General features: G+C 38.3%; 1 protein-coding gene across 1 annotated transcript; it reads left to right on the top strand.

Annotated features, from left to right (window-relative positions):
- The first annotated feature begins 255 nt into the window (after window positions 1-255).
- LOC137503223 (zinc finger protein ZFP2-like) lies at window positions 256-1,254 on the top strand. Its single transcript, XM_068230762.1, has 2 exons — window positions 256-994; window positions 1,079-1,254. Exons 1-2 carry the CDS (start codon window positions 256-258, stop codon window positions 1,252-1,254), a joined length of 915 nt encoding a protein of 304 aa, XP_068086863.1.
- The last annotated feature ends 20,197 nt before the right edge of the window (window positions 1,255-21,451 follow it).

Here is a 21,451-nt window from a genome sequence, read left to right as displayed (position 1 = left end):
CACATCGGTATTCAGACAGGCATCAACCCTCCCTTTTGCACTGTATGTTGCAAATCATTTGTCAAGAAAAGCAGTATATCTTATCACAAGCTGACTCAAACAGGAGAGAAGCCAAACAGTTGCAATGTCTGTAGCAAGTCATTCATACAGGTAGGCAGTCTAACCGGTCATATGCGGACCCATACAGGCGAGAAGCTTTACAGTTGCAATGTCTGTGGCAAATCATTCATACAGAGAGGTAACCTAACCGAACATATGCGGACCCATACAGGCGAGAAGCCTTACAGCTGCAATGTCTGTGGCAAATCATTCGCAACGAAAGGCAGTCTGACCGTTCATTCGCGTACCCATACAGGCGAGACGGTATACAGCTGCAATGTCTGTGGCAAATCATTCATAAGGAGTGGTAAGCTAACCGAACATACGCGGACCCATACAGGCAAGAAGCCTTACAATTGCAATGTCTGTGGCAAATCATTCATACAGAGAAGTAACCTAACCGAACATCTGCGGACCCATACAGGCGAGAAGCCTTACAGGTGCAATGTCTGTGGCAAATCATTCATACAGAGAGGTAATCTAACCGAACATTTGCGGACCCATACAGGCGAGAAGCCTTACAGCTGCAATGTCTGTGGCAAATCATTCATAAAGAGAGTTAACCTAACCAAACATATGCTGATTCATACAGGCGAGAAGCCTTACAGATGCAATGTCTGTGGCAAATCATTCATACAGAGAGGTAACCTAACCGAACATATGCGGACCCATACAGGCGAGAAGCCATACAGCTGCAATGTCTGTGACAAATCATTCGCAACGAAAGGTAGTCTGACCGTTCATTTGCGTACCCATACAGGCGAGACGGTATACAGCTGCAATGTCTGTGGCAAATCATTCATAAGGAGAGGTAAGCTAACCGAACATACGCGGACCCATACAGGCGAGAAGCCTTACAGCTGCAATGTCTGTGGCAAATCATTCATACAGAGAGGTACCCTAACCGAACATATGCGGATCCATACAGGCGAGAAGCATTACAGCTGCAATGTCTGTGGTAAATCATTCGCAACGAAAGGCAGTCTGGTCGATCATATGCGGACCCATACAGGCGAGAAGCCAAACAGGTGCAATGTCTGTGGCAAATCATTCATACAGAGATGTCACCTAACCGAACATATGCGGACCCATACAGGCGAGAAGCCTTACAGCTGCAATGTCTGTGAAAATCATTCGCAACGAAAGGTAGTCTGACTGTTCATTTGCGTACCCATACAGGCGAGAAGCCTTACAGCTGCAATGTCTGTGACAAATCATTCGCAACGAAAGGTAGTCTGACCGTTCATTTGCGTACCCATACAGGCGAGACGGTATACAGCTGCAATGTCTGTGGCAAATCATTCATAAAGGGAGGTAACCTAACCAAACATATGCGGATTCATAGAGGCGAGAAACCTTAGAGCTGCAATGTCTGTGGCAAATCATTCATACAGAGAGGTAACCTAACTGAACATATACGGACCCATACAGGCGAGAAGCCTTACAGTGCAATGTCTGTGGCAAAGCATTCGCAACGAAAGGCAGTCTGATCGATCATATGTTTACCCATACTGGCGAGAAGCCATACAGCTGCAATGTCTGTGACAAATCATTCACAAAGAAAGGCAACCTGACCGATCATATGCTGACCCATACAGGCGAGAAGCTTTACCGCTGCAATGTCTGTGGCAAATCATTCATACAGAAACGCATTCTAACCGGTCATATGCGGACCCATACTGGCGAGAAGTCCTACAGCTGCAATTTCTGTGGCAAATCATTCACAAGGAAAGGCAGTCTGACCGATCATATGCGGACCCATACAGGCGAGAAGCCAAACAGATGCAATGTCTGTGGAAAAACATTCATAAAGAGAGGCAATCTTACCGAACATATGCGGAGACATACAGGCGAGTCATAAAGAGAGGCAAACTAACCGATCATATGCGGACCCATACAAGCGAGAAACCTTACAGTTGCAATGTCTGTGGCAAATCATTCACAAAGAAAGGCAGTCTGACCTAACTGTTCATATGCGGACACACACAGAAAAGAAGCCATACTGTTACAAAGTTTATTCCACTGAAGCACAACTTGTAGGATTCCAGCAAGGTATAGCAGATATCCTGGATTCAGGAGGTCAATTGGACTGTATCGCGACTGACCTGTCTAAGGCATTTGATAGGGTAGATCATGGGAGACTACTGGCAAAAATGAAAGCAATTGGACTAGATAAAAGAGTGACTGAATGGGTGGCTCTGTTTTTAGAAAATAGAACTCAGAGAATTATAGTAGGTGAAGCTTTATCTGGCCTGTAAAAATTAAGAGGGCAATTCCTCAAGGCAGTATTATTGGACCTTTATGTTTTCTTATATATATCAATGATATGTGTAAAGAAGTGGAATCAGAGATAAGGCTTTACGCAGATGATGTTATTCTGTACAGAGTAATAAATAAGTTACAAGATTGTGAGCAACTGCAAAATGATCTCGATAATGTTGTCGGGTTGTTGCATTTTCAGATTAAAGCTCGCAAATGAGCTGTTTTCATTCAGTAATGCCTGCTATACCGCACCCATATCCAATCCCTCCTTCAACGATAACGCCCCTTCCTCCCCAACATCAATAACCGAACCACCGCCGTCTCAATCTATATATGTATGATTGAGACGGCAGTGAACCGTACTGCCGAACATTACCTCCACCACTACCACGTGAAAGGGTTTGACAGCGGCATAGGTCCTACCCTTCCGAGAGCCCGTCTCAGACTGAATACTTTTGCCCTCCACTCGCGTGGGCGCGCTGTTGTACATCACGTCACTCACCCTAAGCCCACGTGACGAATACGGCAGCTCCTATTGGCAGAAACATCTCCCGATTGCTATTGATCGATTTGAGTTTGACAACTTGGACCACGTGGGACGACCACGTTTTTGACGTTTGTGACATTTTGCTTTACTTTGATTTGTATGCGTATATCTGTTATCTTCGTTTGCGTGTTTGAAGAAAAAGTACAAGATATTTGAGGTAAGCATCCTTACTGTTATTGTTTTACTAATCTCCTGAGGCCAGAACATGAAAACATACCACACCAAGGCAAATGAATTTCGGATAATTTGAAACATAAGTGCGGCCAGTATCCAGTATTCGGGGGATAGGTTCGAACCCCACTATCGGCAGCCCGGAAAATGGTTTTCTGTCGTTTCCCATTTTCACACCAGGCAAATGATGGGGCTGTACCTTAATTAAGGCCACGGCTGTTTCCTTCCCATTCCTAGGCCTTTCCTGTCCCATCATCGTCATAAGACCTATCTGTGTCGGTGCAATGTAAAGCAACTAGCCTTATCATAGTTGTCCCCCTGTGGGTAGGGGCAGTTGAATAACAGCCACAGCATCCTCTGCCTGCTGTAAGAGACGACTAAAAGGGGTCCCATGTGGGCTCTGTACTTGGGAGCTTGGGTAGGCGACCACGGAGCCCTTAATTGAATTTTGGCACTGCTTCCGCTTACTTGTGCCAGGCTCCCCACTTTCATCTATCCTATGTGATCTACCTCGATCACGACCTGTTCTTTTCTGCCCCCGATTGTAATATGTATGGAGGCCTAGGGAGTCTTATTTTCCTCAAAGGGCATGGTCCTTCTTAGCTGATACCATCATTTTTCCTAGTGTCAGTCCCCTTCCATTTCTTCTCTCCGATTACTAATATATATAGGGGATGGTTGCGTAGTTGTACTTTCTCTTAAAACAATTAACTAGATTTTAGGCCCTTTTAATCAACAGGCATCATCATCTTAAGCAAGGAGATTTGTGGTGAGGGCAAGATATTTGGTGGCCATAACATATACTAAGAACTGTCCCATCATTCGCCTTACTGCAGGCGAAAGGAAAAACCAATCTCAGGACAGCCACTGGTAGGGGAACAGCCCGTTTCTGTGTCCCAAATGCAGAGGTGTAGAAACACGGTGGAACCATAGCCACCCCTCCTCTGCTTGGTTGGCCGGTTGGAATGCATGCTGTCAGACCACATATCAGCCTACTCTGCAACCACCAACATAGATTTCTGCCTTCGATATACAGTAGGTACAAATGGCACTGTCTGAAGTGAGTTTCCACTGTCTTCAACTGGCATTTCTTCTAGGTCACAGCAAAGTCCCTTGCACACCGTAATATTGTGGAAGTAGCAGCATATTTTTCACAATACTGTACTAAATTAGCAAGCAATTCTTTGGACATAGCTCTTAATAGGTGGAGCTATGTTGTGACTTGGCATGGGAATGTTTTGTGCTGGATCAGCTGCCATATTATTGTATGTAGATCCTGAAGCTACATATTTCTGTAAATTTATTAGAACTCCTCTCCTGCGGATGGTCTGAAAGGAAGCATTATTTGTACCTCCTGCATGTTGTAAGAGCGAGCAATCACAGATTCTGTAAGCTCTCTCTTGTCTTTTAAACCCTAAAATATATTCATGATTCCATCCTTTCCATGTAGCAGAAAATTTTTGATATAGAACATTTTTTATTGTAAATAGTGTAGACCAATGAATACAAGGGATGCATACAATTTTGTAGCTTGACATTGTTTATCATCTAAATGCAGATGACCGATTGAATGATATGTTGTGTTTTGGTGCAGTATGTAGGAACAGAGTATGTGCTATCATGTCTTGGTTTCATCAAACACTACTCTGCCAGAGATTTGCCATCCTCTAGTAGATGCAAAAGAAGTACAAATCTCAATATTCTTCAGTGTGTAGCCCAAGATGCCTCTCTTGACAGACTGAAAGATGTATCATATACTAAGTTCCTTGGGAAAATACAAATGGTGTTGCTGAAAACTTTTGCAATGGCAGTACAATGTTAAACTGCCATAAGAGAGAAAAGTATTATGTTGTACCTTGTCTGTTCCAGTCTTTCTTTCATAAATGAATGATCTTGTATTTGTGTTGTATTGAATAGTTTTCTGGCTGATAAATATTAATTGATGATTAACACTGCTGAATATAATTTCTACACAATTTTATACCTGTAACACTGTGGATAGTAGGTAGAATATAGTTCCATAAATCAAAAGATCGTGTTTCATTTCAATTTACCTTTGAATCCTACAAACTCCCTCCTTAGCATATGAGTTTCCTTTCATCGTTTTGGTTCCTGTATATGGTTTTCTTTCTTACATTGTACTTATATGTTATTTCCTGCATAAGTGGCATATCTTGATACTATTGACTGTTACAGTTGGCTTAAGTAGTGTTAAAGAGGACTGATGTACAAGGGGATGTTAGTGTCTATTTCTGTCATAGGTCTTAATCTGAGATAAGGATTGCCAATCCCACTCACCTTCAGGTAACTTCCTTCCTCCCTTTGTGAGTTAGCTTCCTTCTTCCTCAGCAGAAACAAACAAAAGCAGCACAGGCAAGGCCAGTCACTCCGATCCTTCAAGGCTTTGTGAATTTGTAAAAATAAAATATAGCTCCATAATTGAAATAATTATAATAAGCAGCAGAAGCTAGTAAGCTTCTTTTCTCCAGCAAAAAAATTATTAATAATAATAATAAAGCACAGCCAAACCTCCAGGTGTATTGTTGTTCAGAATGCAGTATTTCAGAAAAAGGTAACAGAAAGAAGGAAAGAAAGAAAAGGAAATGAAAGAAAAATAGAAGAGAAAGAAAAAAAGAAAAAATATATTTAATATAATATTTAAGAGTGGAGGGGGGACGAGAACCTGCGGACCCTCCGCGCGCTAAACGATTTAAATCACCCGCCCGGTAATTTTAGTTCAGCCCTGTTTACACCAGAGGCGCTGGTGTGCAATTCCTGGCAATCTTTGCGCAGCCGTTGCATTCAGAAGTGAAAAATAACGTTGAGAGTCATCTCCTACTCATTCTCTTTGACCACGTGTAAAGCCCACTAGAACAGGACTGTATTGATAGTTGATAGTTACAAATATAACGGGACATTGCACCCAGTGCTGTTTTCAAGAAGTGTCGTGTACTCTGGAGTTCTCACTGGTAATTCATCCTTTCCTAAATTCAGCCCGTTCTACTGACTGATACAAATCAAATCCGTTCTTTAAGTGTTTGTTTTAAGTGATTACACTGAATTAAAATATCAGGTTTTGTCTCTAGGTGTGAGGTATGTGTTATATAAGACGCGTATTAGCCATTTGTACAGCCTATTCCGTTAATTTATTGTGCTACAGATTTTCTTCATTGAGAAATTGTGATTTCTATCATTTACACAGTGTCCACAATCTCTATTGTCGGTAAGGTTCAAGTTCTATAATTTACTTTTGCGAAAATTATAGATCTCAATTGGGAACAGTAAGAAGTTAATACTAATCATTCTCAGTTTCAGCATTCTACATATTTTTAACATTTAATATTTTTAATTTTCTTAAATTTTATTTCTACTTAAGCATTAAAACTGTATACACATATAACAGGCATTCTTTTTGAAAACTCCTGGCCTTTGTGTCACAAGTGCCGGCAAATCTGTTCCTCGTGTGTTGTAGCAATATAACGTAACTTACCTTACCTATCAAAATTTTTTGGAGTGAAGAATATTTCTGAAGGGCTACGCAGGTAAAGAATCGCGGATATTAGTTTCAGAAAGAAATTACAATATGTAGTGCATTATTTTAATTATTGTTTTGCTGTGTTATTTACCTATGTTTGCAATTTAATAGTGACGCTGTGAATGTTGAGTTGTTCTTTACACTGTAGGCTGCGACATATGGTAGTAAGGTTCGAAATTTTGAGAAGTTTCCGTTTAGGATATCATATGTAGAATTCTTGTTATGGTTATCAGTGTTGTTATAGAGATTCTTCTGCATAGTATCAGTCATAGAAAACTTGAGGTCCAATAGGTATGATCACAATATTAACAGTCATGTAAAATTTTGAGTCTTTTTGGTATGTTCATAATATTGACGGTCATGTAAAATTTCAAGCATAATGCTTAGTCTGTTGACAGATAACCTAAGTAGCAATGACAGCAATAAGGTTATATATTTCTCTGGCCTATGTTTTAGTGTAAAATCATTGGAAGTAATCAAGAACCCCAGTACCTTCTAACTACTTCAGTTGCAGTGTGAAGTGGACCTGCAAGTAAAAATCAATGAGGAACCAGCCTGGCTTGAAAGAACAACAAATGCATCACTTGTGAGTCTCATGGCAAATAAATTTATAAAGGTCAGAATTTAACCCTTAGTAGCTGAATAAGTTTGGCAGGGGCATAATTTACTATGTGCTTCCCCAATATTAACCCCAGCAGTCGCCATTTGCTACATGGGCATCTAGGAAAAGTATGTCTCTCTTTTGTTTCTTTGTCTGGGAGTATGTGATAATGTGCTATGCAAGGCAGCCAACTCTTAGGAAGTACAAACAACAGTATTTATATACATCTATAGGTCCAACTAGTGACAGAAACTTTGTTCATGGGGCAAGGAAAGGGGTTCTGGTGGCACATGCCCCCAGATTATGGTCGCCAAGTGGACAATTGGCCTCTAGCATTTACTAGGGAGATGGCAGTGCATGCTATGTTTGATAGTGGCAAAAAGCTGAATTAAAGTTGTGGACTTGATAGTGAAGGAACCTTGGTTAGGTCCAGCTACCAATGAAGTTGTGACAGGCAGCGTTTCAAGATCGAGGCATCAGGATAATTCATGAGCTAAGTACCCATCAAATGACTGTTTATTGTTTATTGATTACCTCTGGCGTTTATTGAAATGGATTTCTGTAGGTTGTATTTTATTCTCCATGGTTTCATAATGGTATCGTTGTGGGATTGACATCATCTCCTATTATACATTATCCAATTTTAGTGCAAGTAGCTGCTGAACTGAAGGACAATTGTGGGTGCTGGATTTAATTCGGTTATGGCCAGTAGGACTTTGAATCTCATAGTGAACATATTTTTCCACCAAAAGAAATTCCAGATAAGATTTTCATCATTTAAACTTCTTTACAATGTTACTAATGTTGGGTGATCTCATAGTAAAACTCTGCCTTGGCGAAGAAGCTGTGAAATAATTTTGGAGAAGAAGCGACTTATTGTCATCATCTTTCCTTGCTCTGTCTGTTGCTACTGTAAACACAGTCCATTGTAATCTTCTGAATGTGTGGCTTACAGTTCAGTCTCTCTTCATCTGATAGCTTACATGGTGATGTGATAACATTCCACTTTCATGTTGGGGAGTGTAATTTGGGTCCATTCTAGAGGTATTTGATGAAGCTGAATATCCCAGCACACGTCTGTAGTTATACTGGCATAAAAGTGAATTCCTGCACATCATTCTTGCACCTCAGTCTTTGAAAACCTTGAGAGTTGGAAGAGGGATATTCAATGAATAATTGTGACTCGGCAGCAAAAATATACTCCCAACACTGTGAACTGCTAATTTATAGATGTGATATTGTCCAGGAGTTGCTTAAAGGTGAAATTCTGCTGCTTATGCACACTGTTCTCTGAATAAATGTTTGCTGGTTGAGTTCTAAATTATAGACACTACAGAAGAGAACGGTGTCTGAACATATGTGAGATGCGAGTGCACTGCTATTCAAGATCTATACTCTTGACAATTCTTGTTATGTTCTATTCTTGGGTATATAGAAAAAAACAATAGCTGTCATCAACAACAACGGAATTCAAGAACTACAATGTGACCCTACAAATATATTTCAAAACAAAATAAAACAAGCTATCCAGCAAACAGACTTTATTCTCACAGAACAAGAAAAGGAAAGCCTCACTATCAAAAAATCCTCAACTCCCCACAGTAAGAGCCATCCCCAAAATACACAAAAGCTCATGTCCCATTATACCAACAGTAAATTATGATGTGCCAATTTACAATTTAAGCTAACAACTGAAAAAATCATAAAAGAGAAAATCTCACTTAAAGAAGACAGATAAATTAAAACCAGCCTAGAACTAATCAACCCCTTCCCGCCTGAAAGCACCCGACTGTTCACTTTGCATACGTGTGCAATCTATGCAATAGTTTTGTATTTTTTGGTAGTGAATTGTTTATTAGGCTTTGATGAGCATGCAGTACAATATACAAGGCTTAGGAAATAAAAGAAGAGTGAGAATTTGTCTTGAAGTTGTCTAGGCAACGGACTTGAACTTCCGCGAGTGCTGGTCAGCTGTTTAGTTCGTAAACATGACGGGATTGAATACTGCGGATATTGAGACTGAGCTGAATAACGGCATAAGAAATGACACAAAATTGTTGAGCAGGGGTGGAGGTAAATTTTTAGTGAGTAAATAACATATCAACAAAGATAATTTTACTGATAACTGTGATATAAGTGAAAACGGATATCTGGATATCGGACCTGATGATGATGTGGCTGCAATTCAGGTAACACAAACATTTTGTTTCATTACTCAATAATTATATGGATTATGTTGAACCTATCAATAATTTCAAAAGAGTATTATGAGAAATAGGTTATATTTTTACGTATGTTAGGCGGAGACAATCTATTCAGTGACATTACCGATTGCGTATATATCAATGCAGCAATCAAACAGGCACATTTCAGTAAAATAGAAACAGAATGGGAAGACACTTGCTAGAGGAAATGAAAGTTGATATACAAGGTCACCATTACACTTCCAGAATCTCATCTTTATTCGCTTAGGGGGATTTAGACAACATGAAAATATGACAAATACAGCCTACCTCAGTGTTGAGTATCTCCAGCACGGGTGGGGGTTTGAACCGACAAACATATGACTCAACGAATAGAGAAAAGGACATGATGGTATGTTAAATGTTGTAAATGATGGCATGTTTTCTAATATTATTGAAAATGAAACGGTGTGCTCTGCTTGAATGTTTCCTAATTAATAGGTTGAAACATGGGGATAAGCGGAGCAAAAATGTGGGTGGTAAAGGGTTAAAGATACCCTTTGACATCACTAACATGTACACCAACGTAACAATAGATGAATCCATTAAAATTATCGAAAATCTTCATAAAGAAAATACTTCACTGCAGGAAACCAAACAAATAATTAGCCTTATTAGAACAATCCTACACCAAAATTGCTTTGCATTCAATGACAAGCTTTATTGCCACAAAGAAAGGTTAGCCATGGGTTCACCATTATAAGGTATAATAGCAAACATTTTTTGAATAACTTTGAAAACATCTTCTGAACGTATCAGCATTCAAAAGGAATATTATACTGGAGCAGGTATGTAGGCGACATCATGTGCATATGATAATGACTTCACTAATGCACACCAGTTATTAAACACACTAAATTATTTACAAAATTCCACCAGCTTCACAATGGAGCAAGAATATAATAACAAAATAACACCTCAATCAGCAGGAATAATGGAAACCTGTCTTACAAAGTGTACAGAAAGCCCACTCAGGTGTTGCATGCTATTGACGAGTCTAACCATGCATACACACAAAAAATAGCTGGATTGAATACAATGATACACAGAGCTGTTTCCATACCAATGAGCACAATGGAGTTCAATGAAGAGGCACAAATTGTTAAACAAATCATAAAAGAAGACAACCACCCTCCAAGCACAGTGGATAAAATATTAAACAAACAAAAGAAAAGTCCCTGGAAAACCACCACACTTGGTTCTCAACTACATTAATAATAACACATAAAAAGTAGGTTATATCTTTAGGAAACAGGGTTTTAATTAACCTTTAGGATGAACAACACACTGCAGAGACACATCAACAAGTGCACCTAAACAAAAAAGACCCTTTCTCAAAGTCACGAGTCTATGAACTCAAGTGCCAAGAACTTAACTGCAATGCCACCTATATAGGTCAGACAAAACAAAATTTCCAGACACGATTCAAAGAACACAATAAACGATCAGATATAATCAGCATTCAGCCTTTGGGGAGCACATATACGACAGTTCACACTATTTCACAGACATCAACACAGATCTAAAAATTTTACACATTGAAAATCAAATCAAATCTTCGAATATGAGGGAAGCAATCGAGATCTACATCGCAAAAAGTGCTAACGTAACCAACTTAAATGACCATACACACTTAAAAAATTCCCCGTACATCGCTCTACTCACTTAATATCTGGACCATACTTACTCATTAAATTGGCATTTATCACAATAATATCCTATACATATTCTCTATTTCCATTCCATACATTATTCATCTAAAATCATTCAGTTGCATTCATCCATCTTACATAAAAGTACATTATAACATGAAATAGGTTAATAACCTTCTCTCCCCTCTCCAGTGTGGAAAGAGTATTCCACAGTGCTCCACTCGTTCCATACTACTTCCCCCTCTCCTCTCCATGGTACAGTGTACTAGATTTTAACATCCAGTAGGAGGGATCCACAATGTTCGGCACTCCCCTCTCATGCTTTCCTTCCTCTCTCCGTAAGGTTTGTGCTATACTCAAAACTTTCCATTTACCTCTCCATGACCACAGTCCTGAAATAGTATTTGGTGACAACAAAGTTGGCATTGGCAGTCTAGATAAGTTCAGGAGTTTTCTCGATATATTAATACTTGTAAATTTCTTATTTGTCAGTACTGGCTCATATTATCACTGAACTCTCTATCATTGACAAGTTTATGCAACGTAAACAATGCTGTTCATATATGCATATTTTGTTTGATTTCATAGACTCTGAGGATGTTCTTGTAGAATGAAACATGTCATTCTTTGTATAATAGAGTGTTTATTTTTTACGGGTAGGTTTATAGTGTAATAATTTATGTTAAAATTGTATGTTTGACAAACTAGAAAGTTTTTTTGTTACATTTAACTAAGTCTACAATGGAAAGTATGGCTTCATCTTTAACAAACTCTCCATTTTGTGCGTCATTTTATCTTCCTTTCCGTTGTTCAGCTACTGTTCGATTTCTTCTGTATTAAATGGGATAAGTGAGTATATTCTGGAATTTTATACTTTAATTCGCTTTTACTAGTAAACTAACTTGTAATAGAATGTAAGCTTTAGATCACAGTCCCTCCTGCACCCCTTTAGTGTCAAAATGTTTCATGAATCCAAGTTAAAAATTTAAAGGTCTCGTAGTACGAGATCCAACCGATAAATAGGTCTCCCTATTTTACAAAAAATACAAGCAGGCTATTTACACTTGTGCTGGCCCTGCAGTGTGGGGGTAGCATGCCTGCCTCTTACCCAGAGGTCCCAGGTTCAATTCCTGGCCAGGTCAGGGATTTTTACCTGCATCTGAGGGCTGGTTGGAGGTCTACTCAGCCTATGTGATTAAAATTGAGGAGCTATCTGACAGTGAGATGGTGGCCCTGGTTTAGGGAGTCTAGAATAACGGAGAGGATTGTTCGTGCTCACCACATGACACCTCGTAATCTGTAGGCCTTTGGGCTGAGCAGTGGTCACTTGGTAAGCCATGGCCCTACGGGGGCTGTTGCCCCATGGTGCTTGGTTTTATTTACCTTTGAGAAATATTTAATTTTCATTCTACAACTCGTACACTACTTTTCCACATAGTCACTATTTCAGTCCAAACATTTTGTTATCTTGGCAGCAGTTTCTTGATACCTTCATCATACCAGGTCGGGTCCCATCACTGTAGACAGCGGTGCACTTCCTCTTCCACCTCTTCATCAGTTGCAAACCGCTTACCTCCAAGGTGCAACTTGAGTTGTGGATAGAGATGGAAATCACTCGGGACAAGTTCCGCAGAATAAGGTGGATGGGGAAAAAGGTCCCTTTTGAAGTTCTGCAGCAAATCCTGCGTCCTTTGAGCTGAATGGGCAATATTTTCTGAGACAAGACAAGAACGTTTTCGTTGGATTTCAACTCTGAGCTTCGTGAGGACCGTGGAGGACCTCTCATGTGTGACCACAATGCATTGGGGCAGTCAGTCAACCAATACAACATCATTACAGTCCCAAAAGGCAGTAGCCAAAACTATGCCTACAGAGGCTGAGGTCTAACCGGGCAAGTTGGCCATGCGATTAAGGCCGCGCAGCTGTGAGCTTGCATCTGGGAGATAGTGCGTTCGAACCCCACTGTCGGCAGCCCTGAATATGGATTTCCGTGGTTTCCCATTTTCATACCAGGTAAGTATTGGGGATGTACCTTAATTAACGCCACAGCTGCTTCCTTCCCACTCCTAGGCTCTTCCTCTCCAATTGGCAACATAAGACCTATTTGTGTCGGTGCGATGTAAAGTAAATTGGAAAAAAGAGTCTGAGGTCTTGGCTCTTTTTTATGAGCATGTTCGCCAAGTTTCTTCCATAGCATGCTTTGTGGTTTTGTTTTTAGAGTTGAATAATGCACCCTGCTTTCATCTCCAGTAACAATGCGGGAAAACATTTGATCTCCCTTTGAAGCATTTGCAGGAAAGCTCAGGCTACCTCGTTCTGTTATTGCTTGTGAGCATCAGAAAGAAAACTTGGGACCCATCTCGCACAGACTTTTCAATACTGCAAGACATTCAACAATATCATTGCAATAAAGGACTGCCAGTTTCCGTGCCGGGAGGCAGTAGATTCATTATCTCATCAGTGCTGACGCATTAATTTTCGTCCACCACATTCTGACCAACAGTGGCTGTAATGGGCCTGGCGCTGCGCTGTCATCATGTACATCTTGCTGCCATTCCAGGAACCATGAATGCCAGCATGCATCTTTCACTATAAACTCACACCAAATGGCAATGAATATTGGTAGCCATTTCATTTTTTGCCGTGGAAAAGCGAATAACAGGACAGAGTTCACAAGTGGAAACGCTTTCAAGTGGTAGCTCCATGGCAGGTAGCGCCGTACTGGTGAACACAGAGCAAGCACGTGCGGTTGAAGATCACCTTACCCCAGCCATACGCCAGTGGAAGTTCCTACAGTACCAACTTTTTTCTAAAACATGTGGTATGCAGAGAAAAAATAAGGAAACTTATTTATTGGATGACCTTCGTAGATCATGAAAGAGCTTCTGTAACTGCAGATGTACACTCCAACACTGATGGTGTTCTGATCCCCGCAGTTCTTCACAGAACACTGCATAACATCCTTGTAGTAGTAAAACATTTCATTTGTAGTTGCTTTATGTTTGACCTGCATCACATCTTTCCCTGGTCTATGACTGTGATAAGCCTGCTTCTTTCATGTTCGTTTTTTATTTTTACACTTGGATGAACAGAACTGTCTCAATGCAGTGTTTATCCCCTGTGAGCTTGGCAAAAACCAGATTATAGAAAGTGATTAAAATGTTTCAAGGGATTTTGATCTGTCTGTCTAAACAAAATGTATGTTAAGAGCATAGTATTAATATTTCTCACTGTATGGCAAAAGATTTAGGACAGTTTTAATACTTGGATGTGATTCAAACAACCTCAATGATTTGATAGACGTAATTGGATACATAAAATCAATTAATATAATTTAGTGTTTATGTCTGTGGCAGATTCCTTCAAAAATTTTGTGCGAGATGGTCCCAATTCCATCTCTGGTAGGATATCTTCTGGTATGGCTAGAAAATGCTTCTCACTTTATATTTGGTTCTCAGTCTCATGCTTTCTCTGACATTAGGTTTGTACAAGGATGATAACACCATTCTCAGTGCAGCCTTTGGTTTTGAAATACTCTGCTGGTAGAAATCTCTCTTAAACAGTAGTAAAATTTTGAAAGTAACTGTAATACTTGGAAGTAGTAAATTATCATGCTCATTTGTTGGTGACAGTATTTGTAAATGTGTGTTACGTGCATAACTTATGTATCTTATTTTCCGCAGGAAAATATTGAAAATGTATCAGAAATGACACCACTGAAAAAAGAAGCCAAATCAGAGTTAACAGAGCCAGGGCCAATGCAGGAAAACTCACTTGAGGTAATGTACATAATTTGATAAGCCATTCTTAGGTACTGAAAATAGAAAATTGCTGAACAGATATCAGTGGTTGACACTTCATTTCAATACATATGATTGATACACTTCTTTATGAGATTGACTGTTTACTAACCTAATTTTCACGTTTCCTTCATGTTCTTTAAGATCTTGCATTATGTGTCACGCAGCAGTTGGGATAGATCCAAAGACCTCTACTGTATATCATTTGGGAGGTGGTATCAATGCTACTAATATTTTTGACTTAGTGAATATTTTCAAACACGGAGTTGCTATAAGGAGCACATTTTTGTTACTGTTCCTGGATATTTTACTAGCTGTTCCAAATGAAACACTATTGTAATCTTGTTGATTATATTAATTATTGACTTATAGATAATACAATTATTTGTAGATACAAGTTGCAGGTGATTGCTTGCTTACTGTCAGAATTCACTTACGTACTACACACATTGTAGCCATCTTGTGGCAAGTAGAAAACATTCTTATCCTTCCTAATGTGGTCTGTGATGATACTAGTCTATGGTGACTTAAACTTTCAATGAATAAATGAGCCCTTCAAGAGTGATCTTGCCTTTCTGTTTCATATGTGGTAAAGGACAGTGTTTGTGAATAGGTTTTGTATGTTCCCCATTACTCACCTGAACATTTGTTACATGAATTAGGATCACTGCCATCGTCTATTCTAGTGTTAAGAAATGGGTACACGCACACTTTGTGTATTTCGCATTAATTGTTCAGAAGTATCTGCATTCAACTTACGACCCTTGAGACGTGCATAAATGTTGCTTCTTTACCGCCCCCCTTGCTGATGGGTTGAGTGCCATGATGAAGTAGTCGAAGTTGTTCTGCAATGATAATTATATTAGTGAGATGATGATATATATACAGAATGATCTAATATTTCCTCCCCACTAGAATTAAGATATTGTGCAGTCTTCTTTTGACAAGGAGATGGCTTCTTCATCTATGATTATTGTTATAATCAATATGATTTAATATTTTCTACAGAACATTTATGCAACATTTGAGTGGAGGGTTCAACTCCGATATGAACAGTGGACTTGAATTTCACTCTTGTTTATAACAATCTGAGATAAATCAAAAACAATATGCAGCTACTCTCTGTACCTTTTTTAATCTTGAAACTTTTGTTATAAGTCATCATCAAGTCTCTAAAAGCATTTGTGGCATTTTTTGAACTGGGAGATTAATTCGAACATCACGTTTTCATTTATTCCTACTCAAAGGATCTTGATTCAACCATCCAGAACTACGCCAACAAACTGTATTGTTGACAATTGTGTTCATTTGTGGTCGTCTGGACACTAAGTCAGCGGGTTTCTCTTTGGACGGCACATGGTGCCACTCATTTGTATCTTTAGCAACTTCAAACTGGGAGCCTTTAATGTTTTCTTTGAATAGTCTTGTCAAGAGAAAGGCTGTTGGTTAGGAAATGTGTGTTCTGTTTAATGAAACTAATTGTAAATGTTAGTGACACTCTCACTGACCTTTGTAATATTTCCTTTGTGTTTGGTTGTGAGTTACCTTTTGATTTTTTTTGTGTTGTACTGTTTTTAAGTTGTTGTGCCTTGTCTTTCAATACATCCGAAGTAGCCAGTTCTTGTTCATGCACTAGTGTCCTTGTATTTTCCTGACTGCTTGTGCATTATTTATATCTTACCCCTGTTGTACAATCCATAGTATAACCTTTCTTGGCCAGCACGTGCATATGTCTCCTTGATGTTCACCTTTTATCTTTCGTAAATAATTGTAATAACCTGTCCATCAGAGATTCATCTCAATTTTGTGTTTTGGAGAACTGGTTAGTTTTTATGAATTTGCTGATACATTATTAACTGATGTATGAAAATTTGAGTTCTTGGGAATAGGTCCATTTGAAGAGTATGCAAAATGGGATCAGCAAGTGTTAAGTCTCTAGGAATGTTCCGGTAGGAAATTATCATTGTTGAAATTGTGGTTCTTTTTCAGAAGCTCACTAGCCAGGGTAAAGTCAGTGATGAAATTGTCTGTAGTGACATTTCTCCCTGTTCCCTCAATATCTTTGACAAGTCTCAATACCACATTCCTTCCATTGTTCACTTCTCTCTCTCTGTTTACTGGTGTAGCGTTGTCAACTGTAGAGGCGCACACATAAACCGTGCCCAAATCCGAGAGGAGCCATAATTTTGTTCCATATTTTCCTCTTGGTTCGGTAGATAAATACTGCTTAAAGAGGCATTTTCCCTAAAGGAAGCCAGCTGTTCATCCACAGTATTATTTTCATATGGAACAAACACTTTAGGTATTTGTGAAACGAACATGTCATGAACTTCTCTTTTTGCTGTTAACTTGCCATTACATCTATGGGCTGGTCTCTCTTCCTTATTATCGAAGCTCAAAACTGGGTTATCATTTAGGACAGTTGAAGAGATATTGTAGCTCGAAGGATAGGGTGACCGTCTGCTTCATTCCATACTTCTCGAAGTGATTTGCCCACTGATTTGTAGACTCCAGCAAAATCAAGCCTGCAAATATAGATAACTGCATGTTATTGTTGATTGTGATTATTAGCAGCTAACAAAAAACAGAAACTGCTATTGTTTCCAAATTGTGTAAATCGTACATATCTAGAAATGCTTCAAACTCTATCAAAGAAATGGGCTTGTAGCTTACCCTTTATCTGCAAAAACCCTCTTCATTTCAAAATTTGTTTCCCATAAAGTGGTTTCCAGCATTTTGTCAATGATGAATAACATCATTGCCAACATCTGGGATCACCTGTCCTCTGAAGAGCATATCTCGTGGGTCCAGGTGCAATTCTCATTATGTTACTCAATCTGGAATACGCATATTTGAAATTTACGTTTTTCTGAAGTATTATTAATATAAACAACTAAAATATTGAAGAGCATATAGGCCTATAGATATAGGTCCATGATGTAAATGAAGCAATAACATAGTTCATATTACAGTGCAACCCCAGTTTTGTGTGACCCCGGTTTTGAATAAACCCGCATTTAATGGAAGAAATTTCAGGTCCTGAAAATTATTCCATAAGAGCAATGCAATTTTATATTCAATTTTACATAATTCAAAATACTGTAGGGCAAAACTCACATTTAGCATGAAGGAAATGTTAAAATTTTCCTATATTTCTATTCATTTTGGTTATGGGACATTAAGAACCACTGCAAAAGACGTCGTAAGCTTGCTAAGGTTGATTCAAGGCAGAAGAGGAATTTGGAGCATGGGCACTTAGAGCTAAAGTGAGATGTCTGACTCTGATTGACATCTGTTCACGGCCAATGTAGTAGAACAGAACCCCCGTTTTAATGACAATGTTATTATAATCTATGAAAATTCCTGTATTAATCTGTGCAATATCGTTTAGTTACAATACAATGAGAATCCTTTTACCGTTTCATATATTATCACAGGCAAATTCAGGCATGTTAGTTTTCATCCATTACCAATATTCATACACTCTACTCCAGGGTTTATATTGAATGTGATCAATCATCTTCTGTGTTGATTCATTGCTACGCATGAGTGAATTGATCTTGAGTGAGTCTGAGGTCTTCTCACAACACAGACTGGTGTATTAAACATAGGGATAACATATTTTTGCAATAAGTGCAATGACAGCACTTGTTAACTCTTAGAAATAAAAGTTGAAGTAAAAGATTGCTTAATTTACTATGTTCTGAAATAAAATAAGAATGTGATACTTCTCAAGATACAGTGGTGTGCATAACTAATTTCAGAGGTTAGGTTATGTACTTGCGCATCTTGTTAATTTTCAGAATGGCTGTTCCCATGTATATTTATAGTAAAATTGTTATTATTCTACAGGGATCTTGAAATTTATTTTTATAAAATGTGCGCGGTAAACCTATGTTACAAAGAAACTATAACAGTAAAAATTTCCACCTATTTGATACTTATATTTGCGTTAAGCAAATCAATCAATCATACACAGTACATGTTTCATTCCATTTTGGAACATCTTCAGCTGTATTCCATTGCTTAGGTGAAAACACTAAGTATTTATCTTTTTAAGAATATCTCAAACAGGTACTTTGTTTTTCTTAAAATCTACGTAAATTTAAAATTTGCATTAAATTAAAATGAATGTGGATGGTTGAATGGGGTCGAAGGCTGCATTAGCTGTGCTCCTCCAAGGACATAGTAGATTTTAGCAACAAGATTATGGGGAAGTAAAACAGCTATCAGCTTCAGGGATCCTGAACGAACCAAATTCAACAGGTACTTTTGTAAATTTAAAACAAATAGCAATCACCTTTGAAGGAGCAAACGAAGAGAACACCTTGTAATATTCAGAACAGTGACAAACGAAAGTTATATTTTCAAAAAACTTCTTATTACGAGACAAGCAGAATATTTTGGTGATAAAAGTGCTGGAAACATTTTTTACAACATCTGTTCAAGTGAATAGATTTTTTTAAATAGGCTAACCATACACAGATCCATTTCCCTCTCATTTCACCACCCCATTCAACCATCCACATTGATTTTAATTTATTTTAAATTTATGTAGATTTTAAGAAAAACAAGGTACCTGTTTGAGACGTTCTAAACTGATAAATACTTAATGTGTTCACCTAAGCAATGTAATACAGCTGAAGATATTTCAAAATGGAATGAAACATGTACTGTGTGGGATTAATTGATTTGCTTAATGCAAATGTAAGTATAAAATAGGTGGACATTTTTACTGTTACTGTTTCTTTGTAAATAGGGTTTGATACGGGAAATGAAGCTGATTTCTTGCAATTGATACCTAGGTTAGGTGATGCCGCTTGAAATAGGAAACTGGCAATGTTTGCAACAATCCTCTGGACTGATGCTATTGCAGTTCGTAAGAAGGAAATGTAATATGGGTGTTCAGTCTATTGGAATTAGAAAATACATTCCAATGAGTCGGCTACTGTTTGGAAAACATCCGCAATAATGTTTAAACAAACTGATTGCTGTTCTGTAGTAATTTTAATGGGTTTATGTGAGTTCGGTATCTTTCCTGCCTTTTATGAAAAATCATGCATAACCTTATAAGAAAAACCTTAAACTGAAGAGTTTTGCATTCACCAACAAAAAATTGTCAAAATGAAGCACAAACCGTAACTACAGTACAGTGTATAATGTAGATATCTCCTTCTTTTATTGCTGTCATTGTGTAAATAACGTATGATGGCACAATTTATGTTAACCCCCATTTAACAATAAAAATTCAGGTCCCTGTAAATACGTTAAGTAGGGGTTCTGCTGAATGTGCAACGTACCTTACACCTGATTGTCAATATGGTTGTTTTCTCCATTCCGTCCCATTTCGAGATATGTACACTTCTTTTTGTACAGAGTCAATCTCATCTTGTAGTTTATAATCAGATACTTGGAGCTCGTCATTTTCTTCTCCCTCCAGAGAAACGTGATCGTCATCAGTTTTTCGAAAACACAAATTCAGGATCAGCCAATGCATCATCAGCTTCCTCTTCATGTTTACACTCACTAATTTCATATAGATTTCTCATAACCGCTGATGGCCAGCCATATTTGATCACAGAAACAATGCAACACTCCCTAGTCGTGGAGGTAGTCGAACATTGTTTGTGCAGTGACCAGCAGGTAGGGCAGCAGTGATGTTAATGGATATGTCTATTTGATCCATTCATCATATATGTAATTTTTTGAACTGGTAGAGTAGTCAGCAACTGAAAAATATTTTTAAATCATGTCAATACCCACTAAAGGAGATGAACAAATACACAAGTTTTTTGGTATATACAGTTCATATTTTGTCAGATACAAGCAATTGAATATTAAATCTGGGTCGATGCAACCCATTCAGATTAGAAGGATTAAATGGGGTAGAGACGAGCCTTAATGAACATGTCGAGATGCTGATAATAATGTCTAATTTCATTATAATGCTACAAGTGGGGCAGAGCTTATTTGTACATTCAAAGATGAGCTTCGCATACTCTAATGCAATCAGCTTAGGGCAGTGGTAGTGGTTATGAATTAAGTTCTACAGTATGGTTATATTTGGTTCAATCATGGCAATGTTTTTCTAGGGTTTTCTTTGTCTAAACTTTCAGGGACAAGGTGATATTTTGAAACTTTTGATTCCAGTTAGGCCTTAATTTCTAGTGATTTTATTTCAAAAATTGCCCTTGAAGTGTAGTCACAACATTATGTCTCTGTCGAAACTTGGTAATTTTAATTTTTGGAAGGCAGACCTTTGTCTGTCTGACCAATTCTCTTGATTTAAATAAATCATTGCTTCAGTTTCATTATTATTAGCTACTGGTTTTAGGGAGGTTATCATTTTTGATTCCAGAAAGTCGTAAAAGACCTTGAAATCTTTTTCATATCTGTCATGTCCATGTCAGTGAAACACCCCATCTTTTAGAGAATGGTTATATAGTTGTACTTAAATAGTGATTTTCTTGATACTGAAACGTTATTTGGGGTATATTCCAAGGAGCTCCCACAAGGAAGTGTGGAATATTACGATCAATTT

Source organism: Anabrus simplex, chromosome X (genome assembly GCF_040414725.1).
Source record: "Anabrus simplex isolate iqAnaSimp1 chromosome X, ASM4041472v1, whole genome shotgun sequence".
Classification (NCBI taxonomy): Eukaryota; Metazoa; Arthropoda; class Insecta; order Orthoptera; family Tettigoniidae; genus Anabrus; species Anabrus simplex.
Note: the sequence above shows the minus strand (reverse complement) of the source record. Positions and strands in the feature narration are given on the sequence as shown.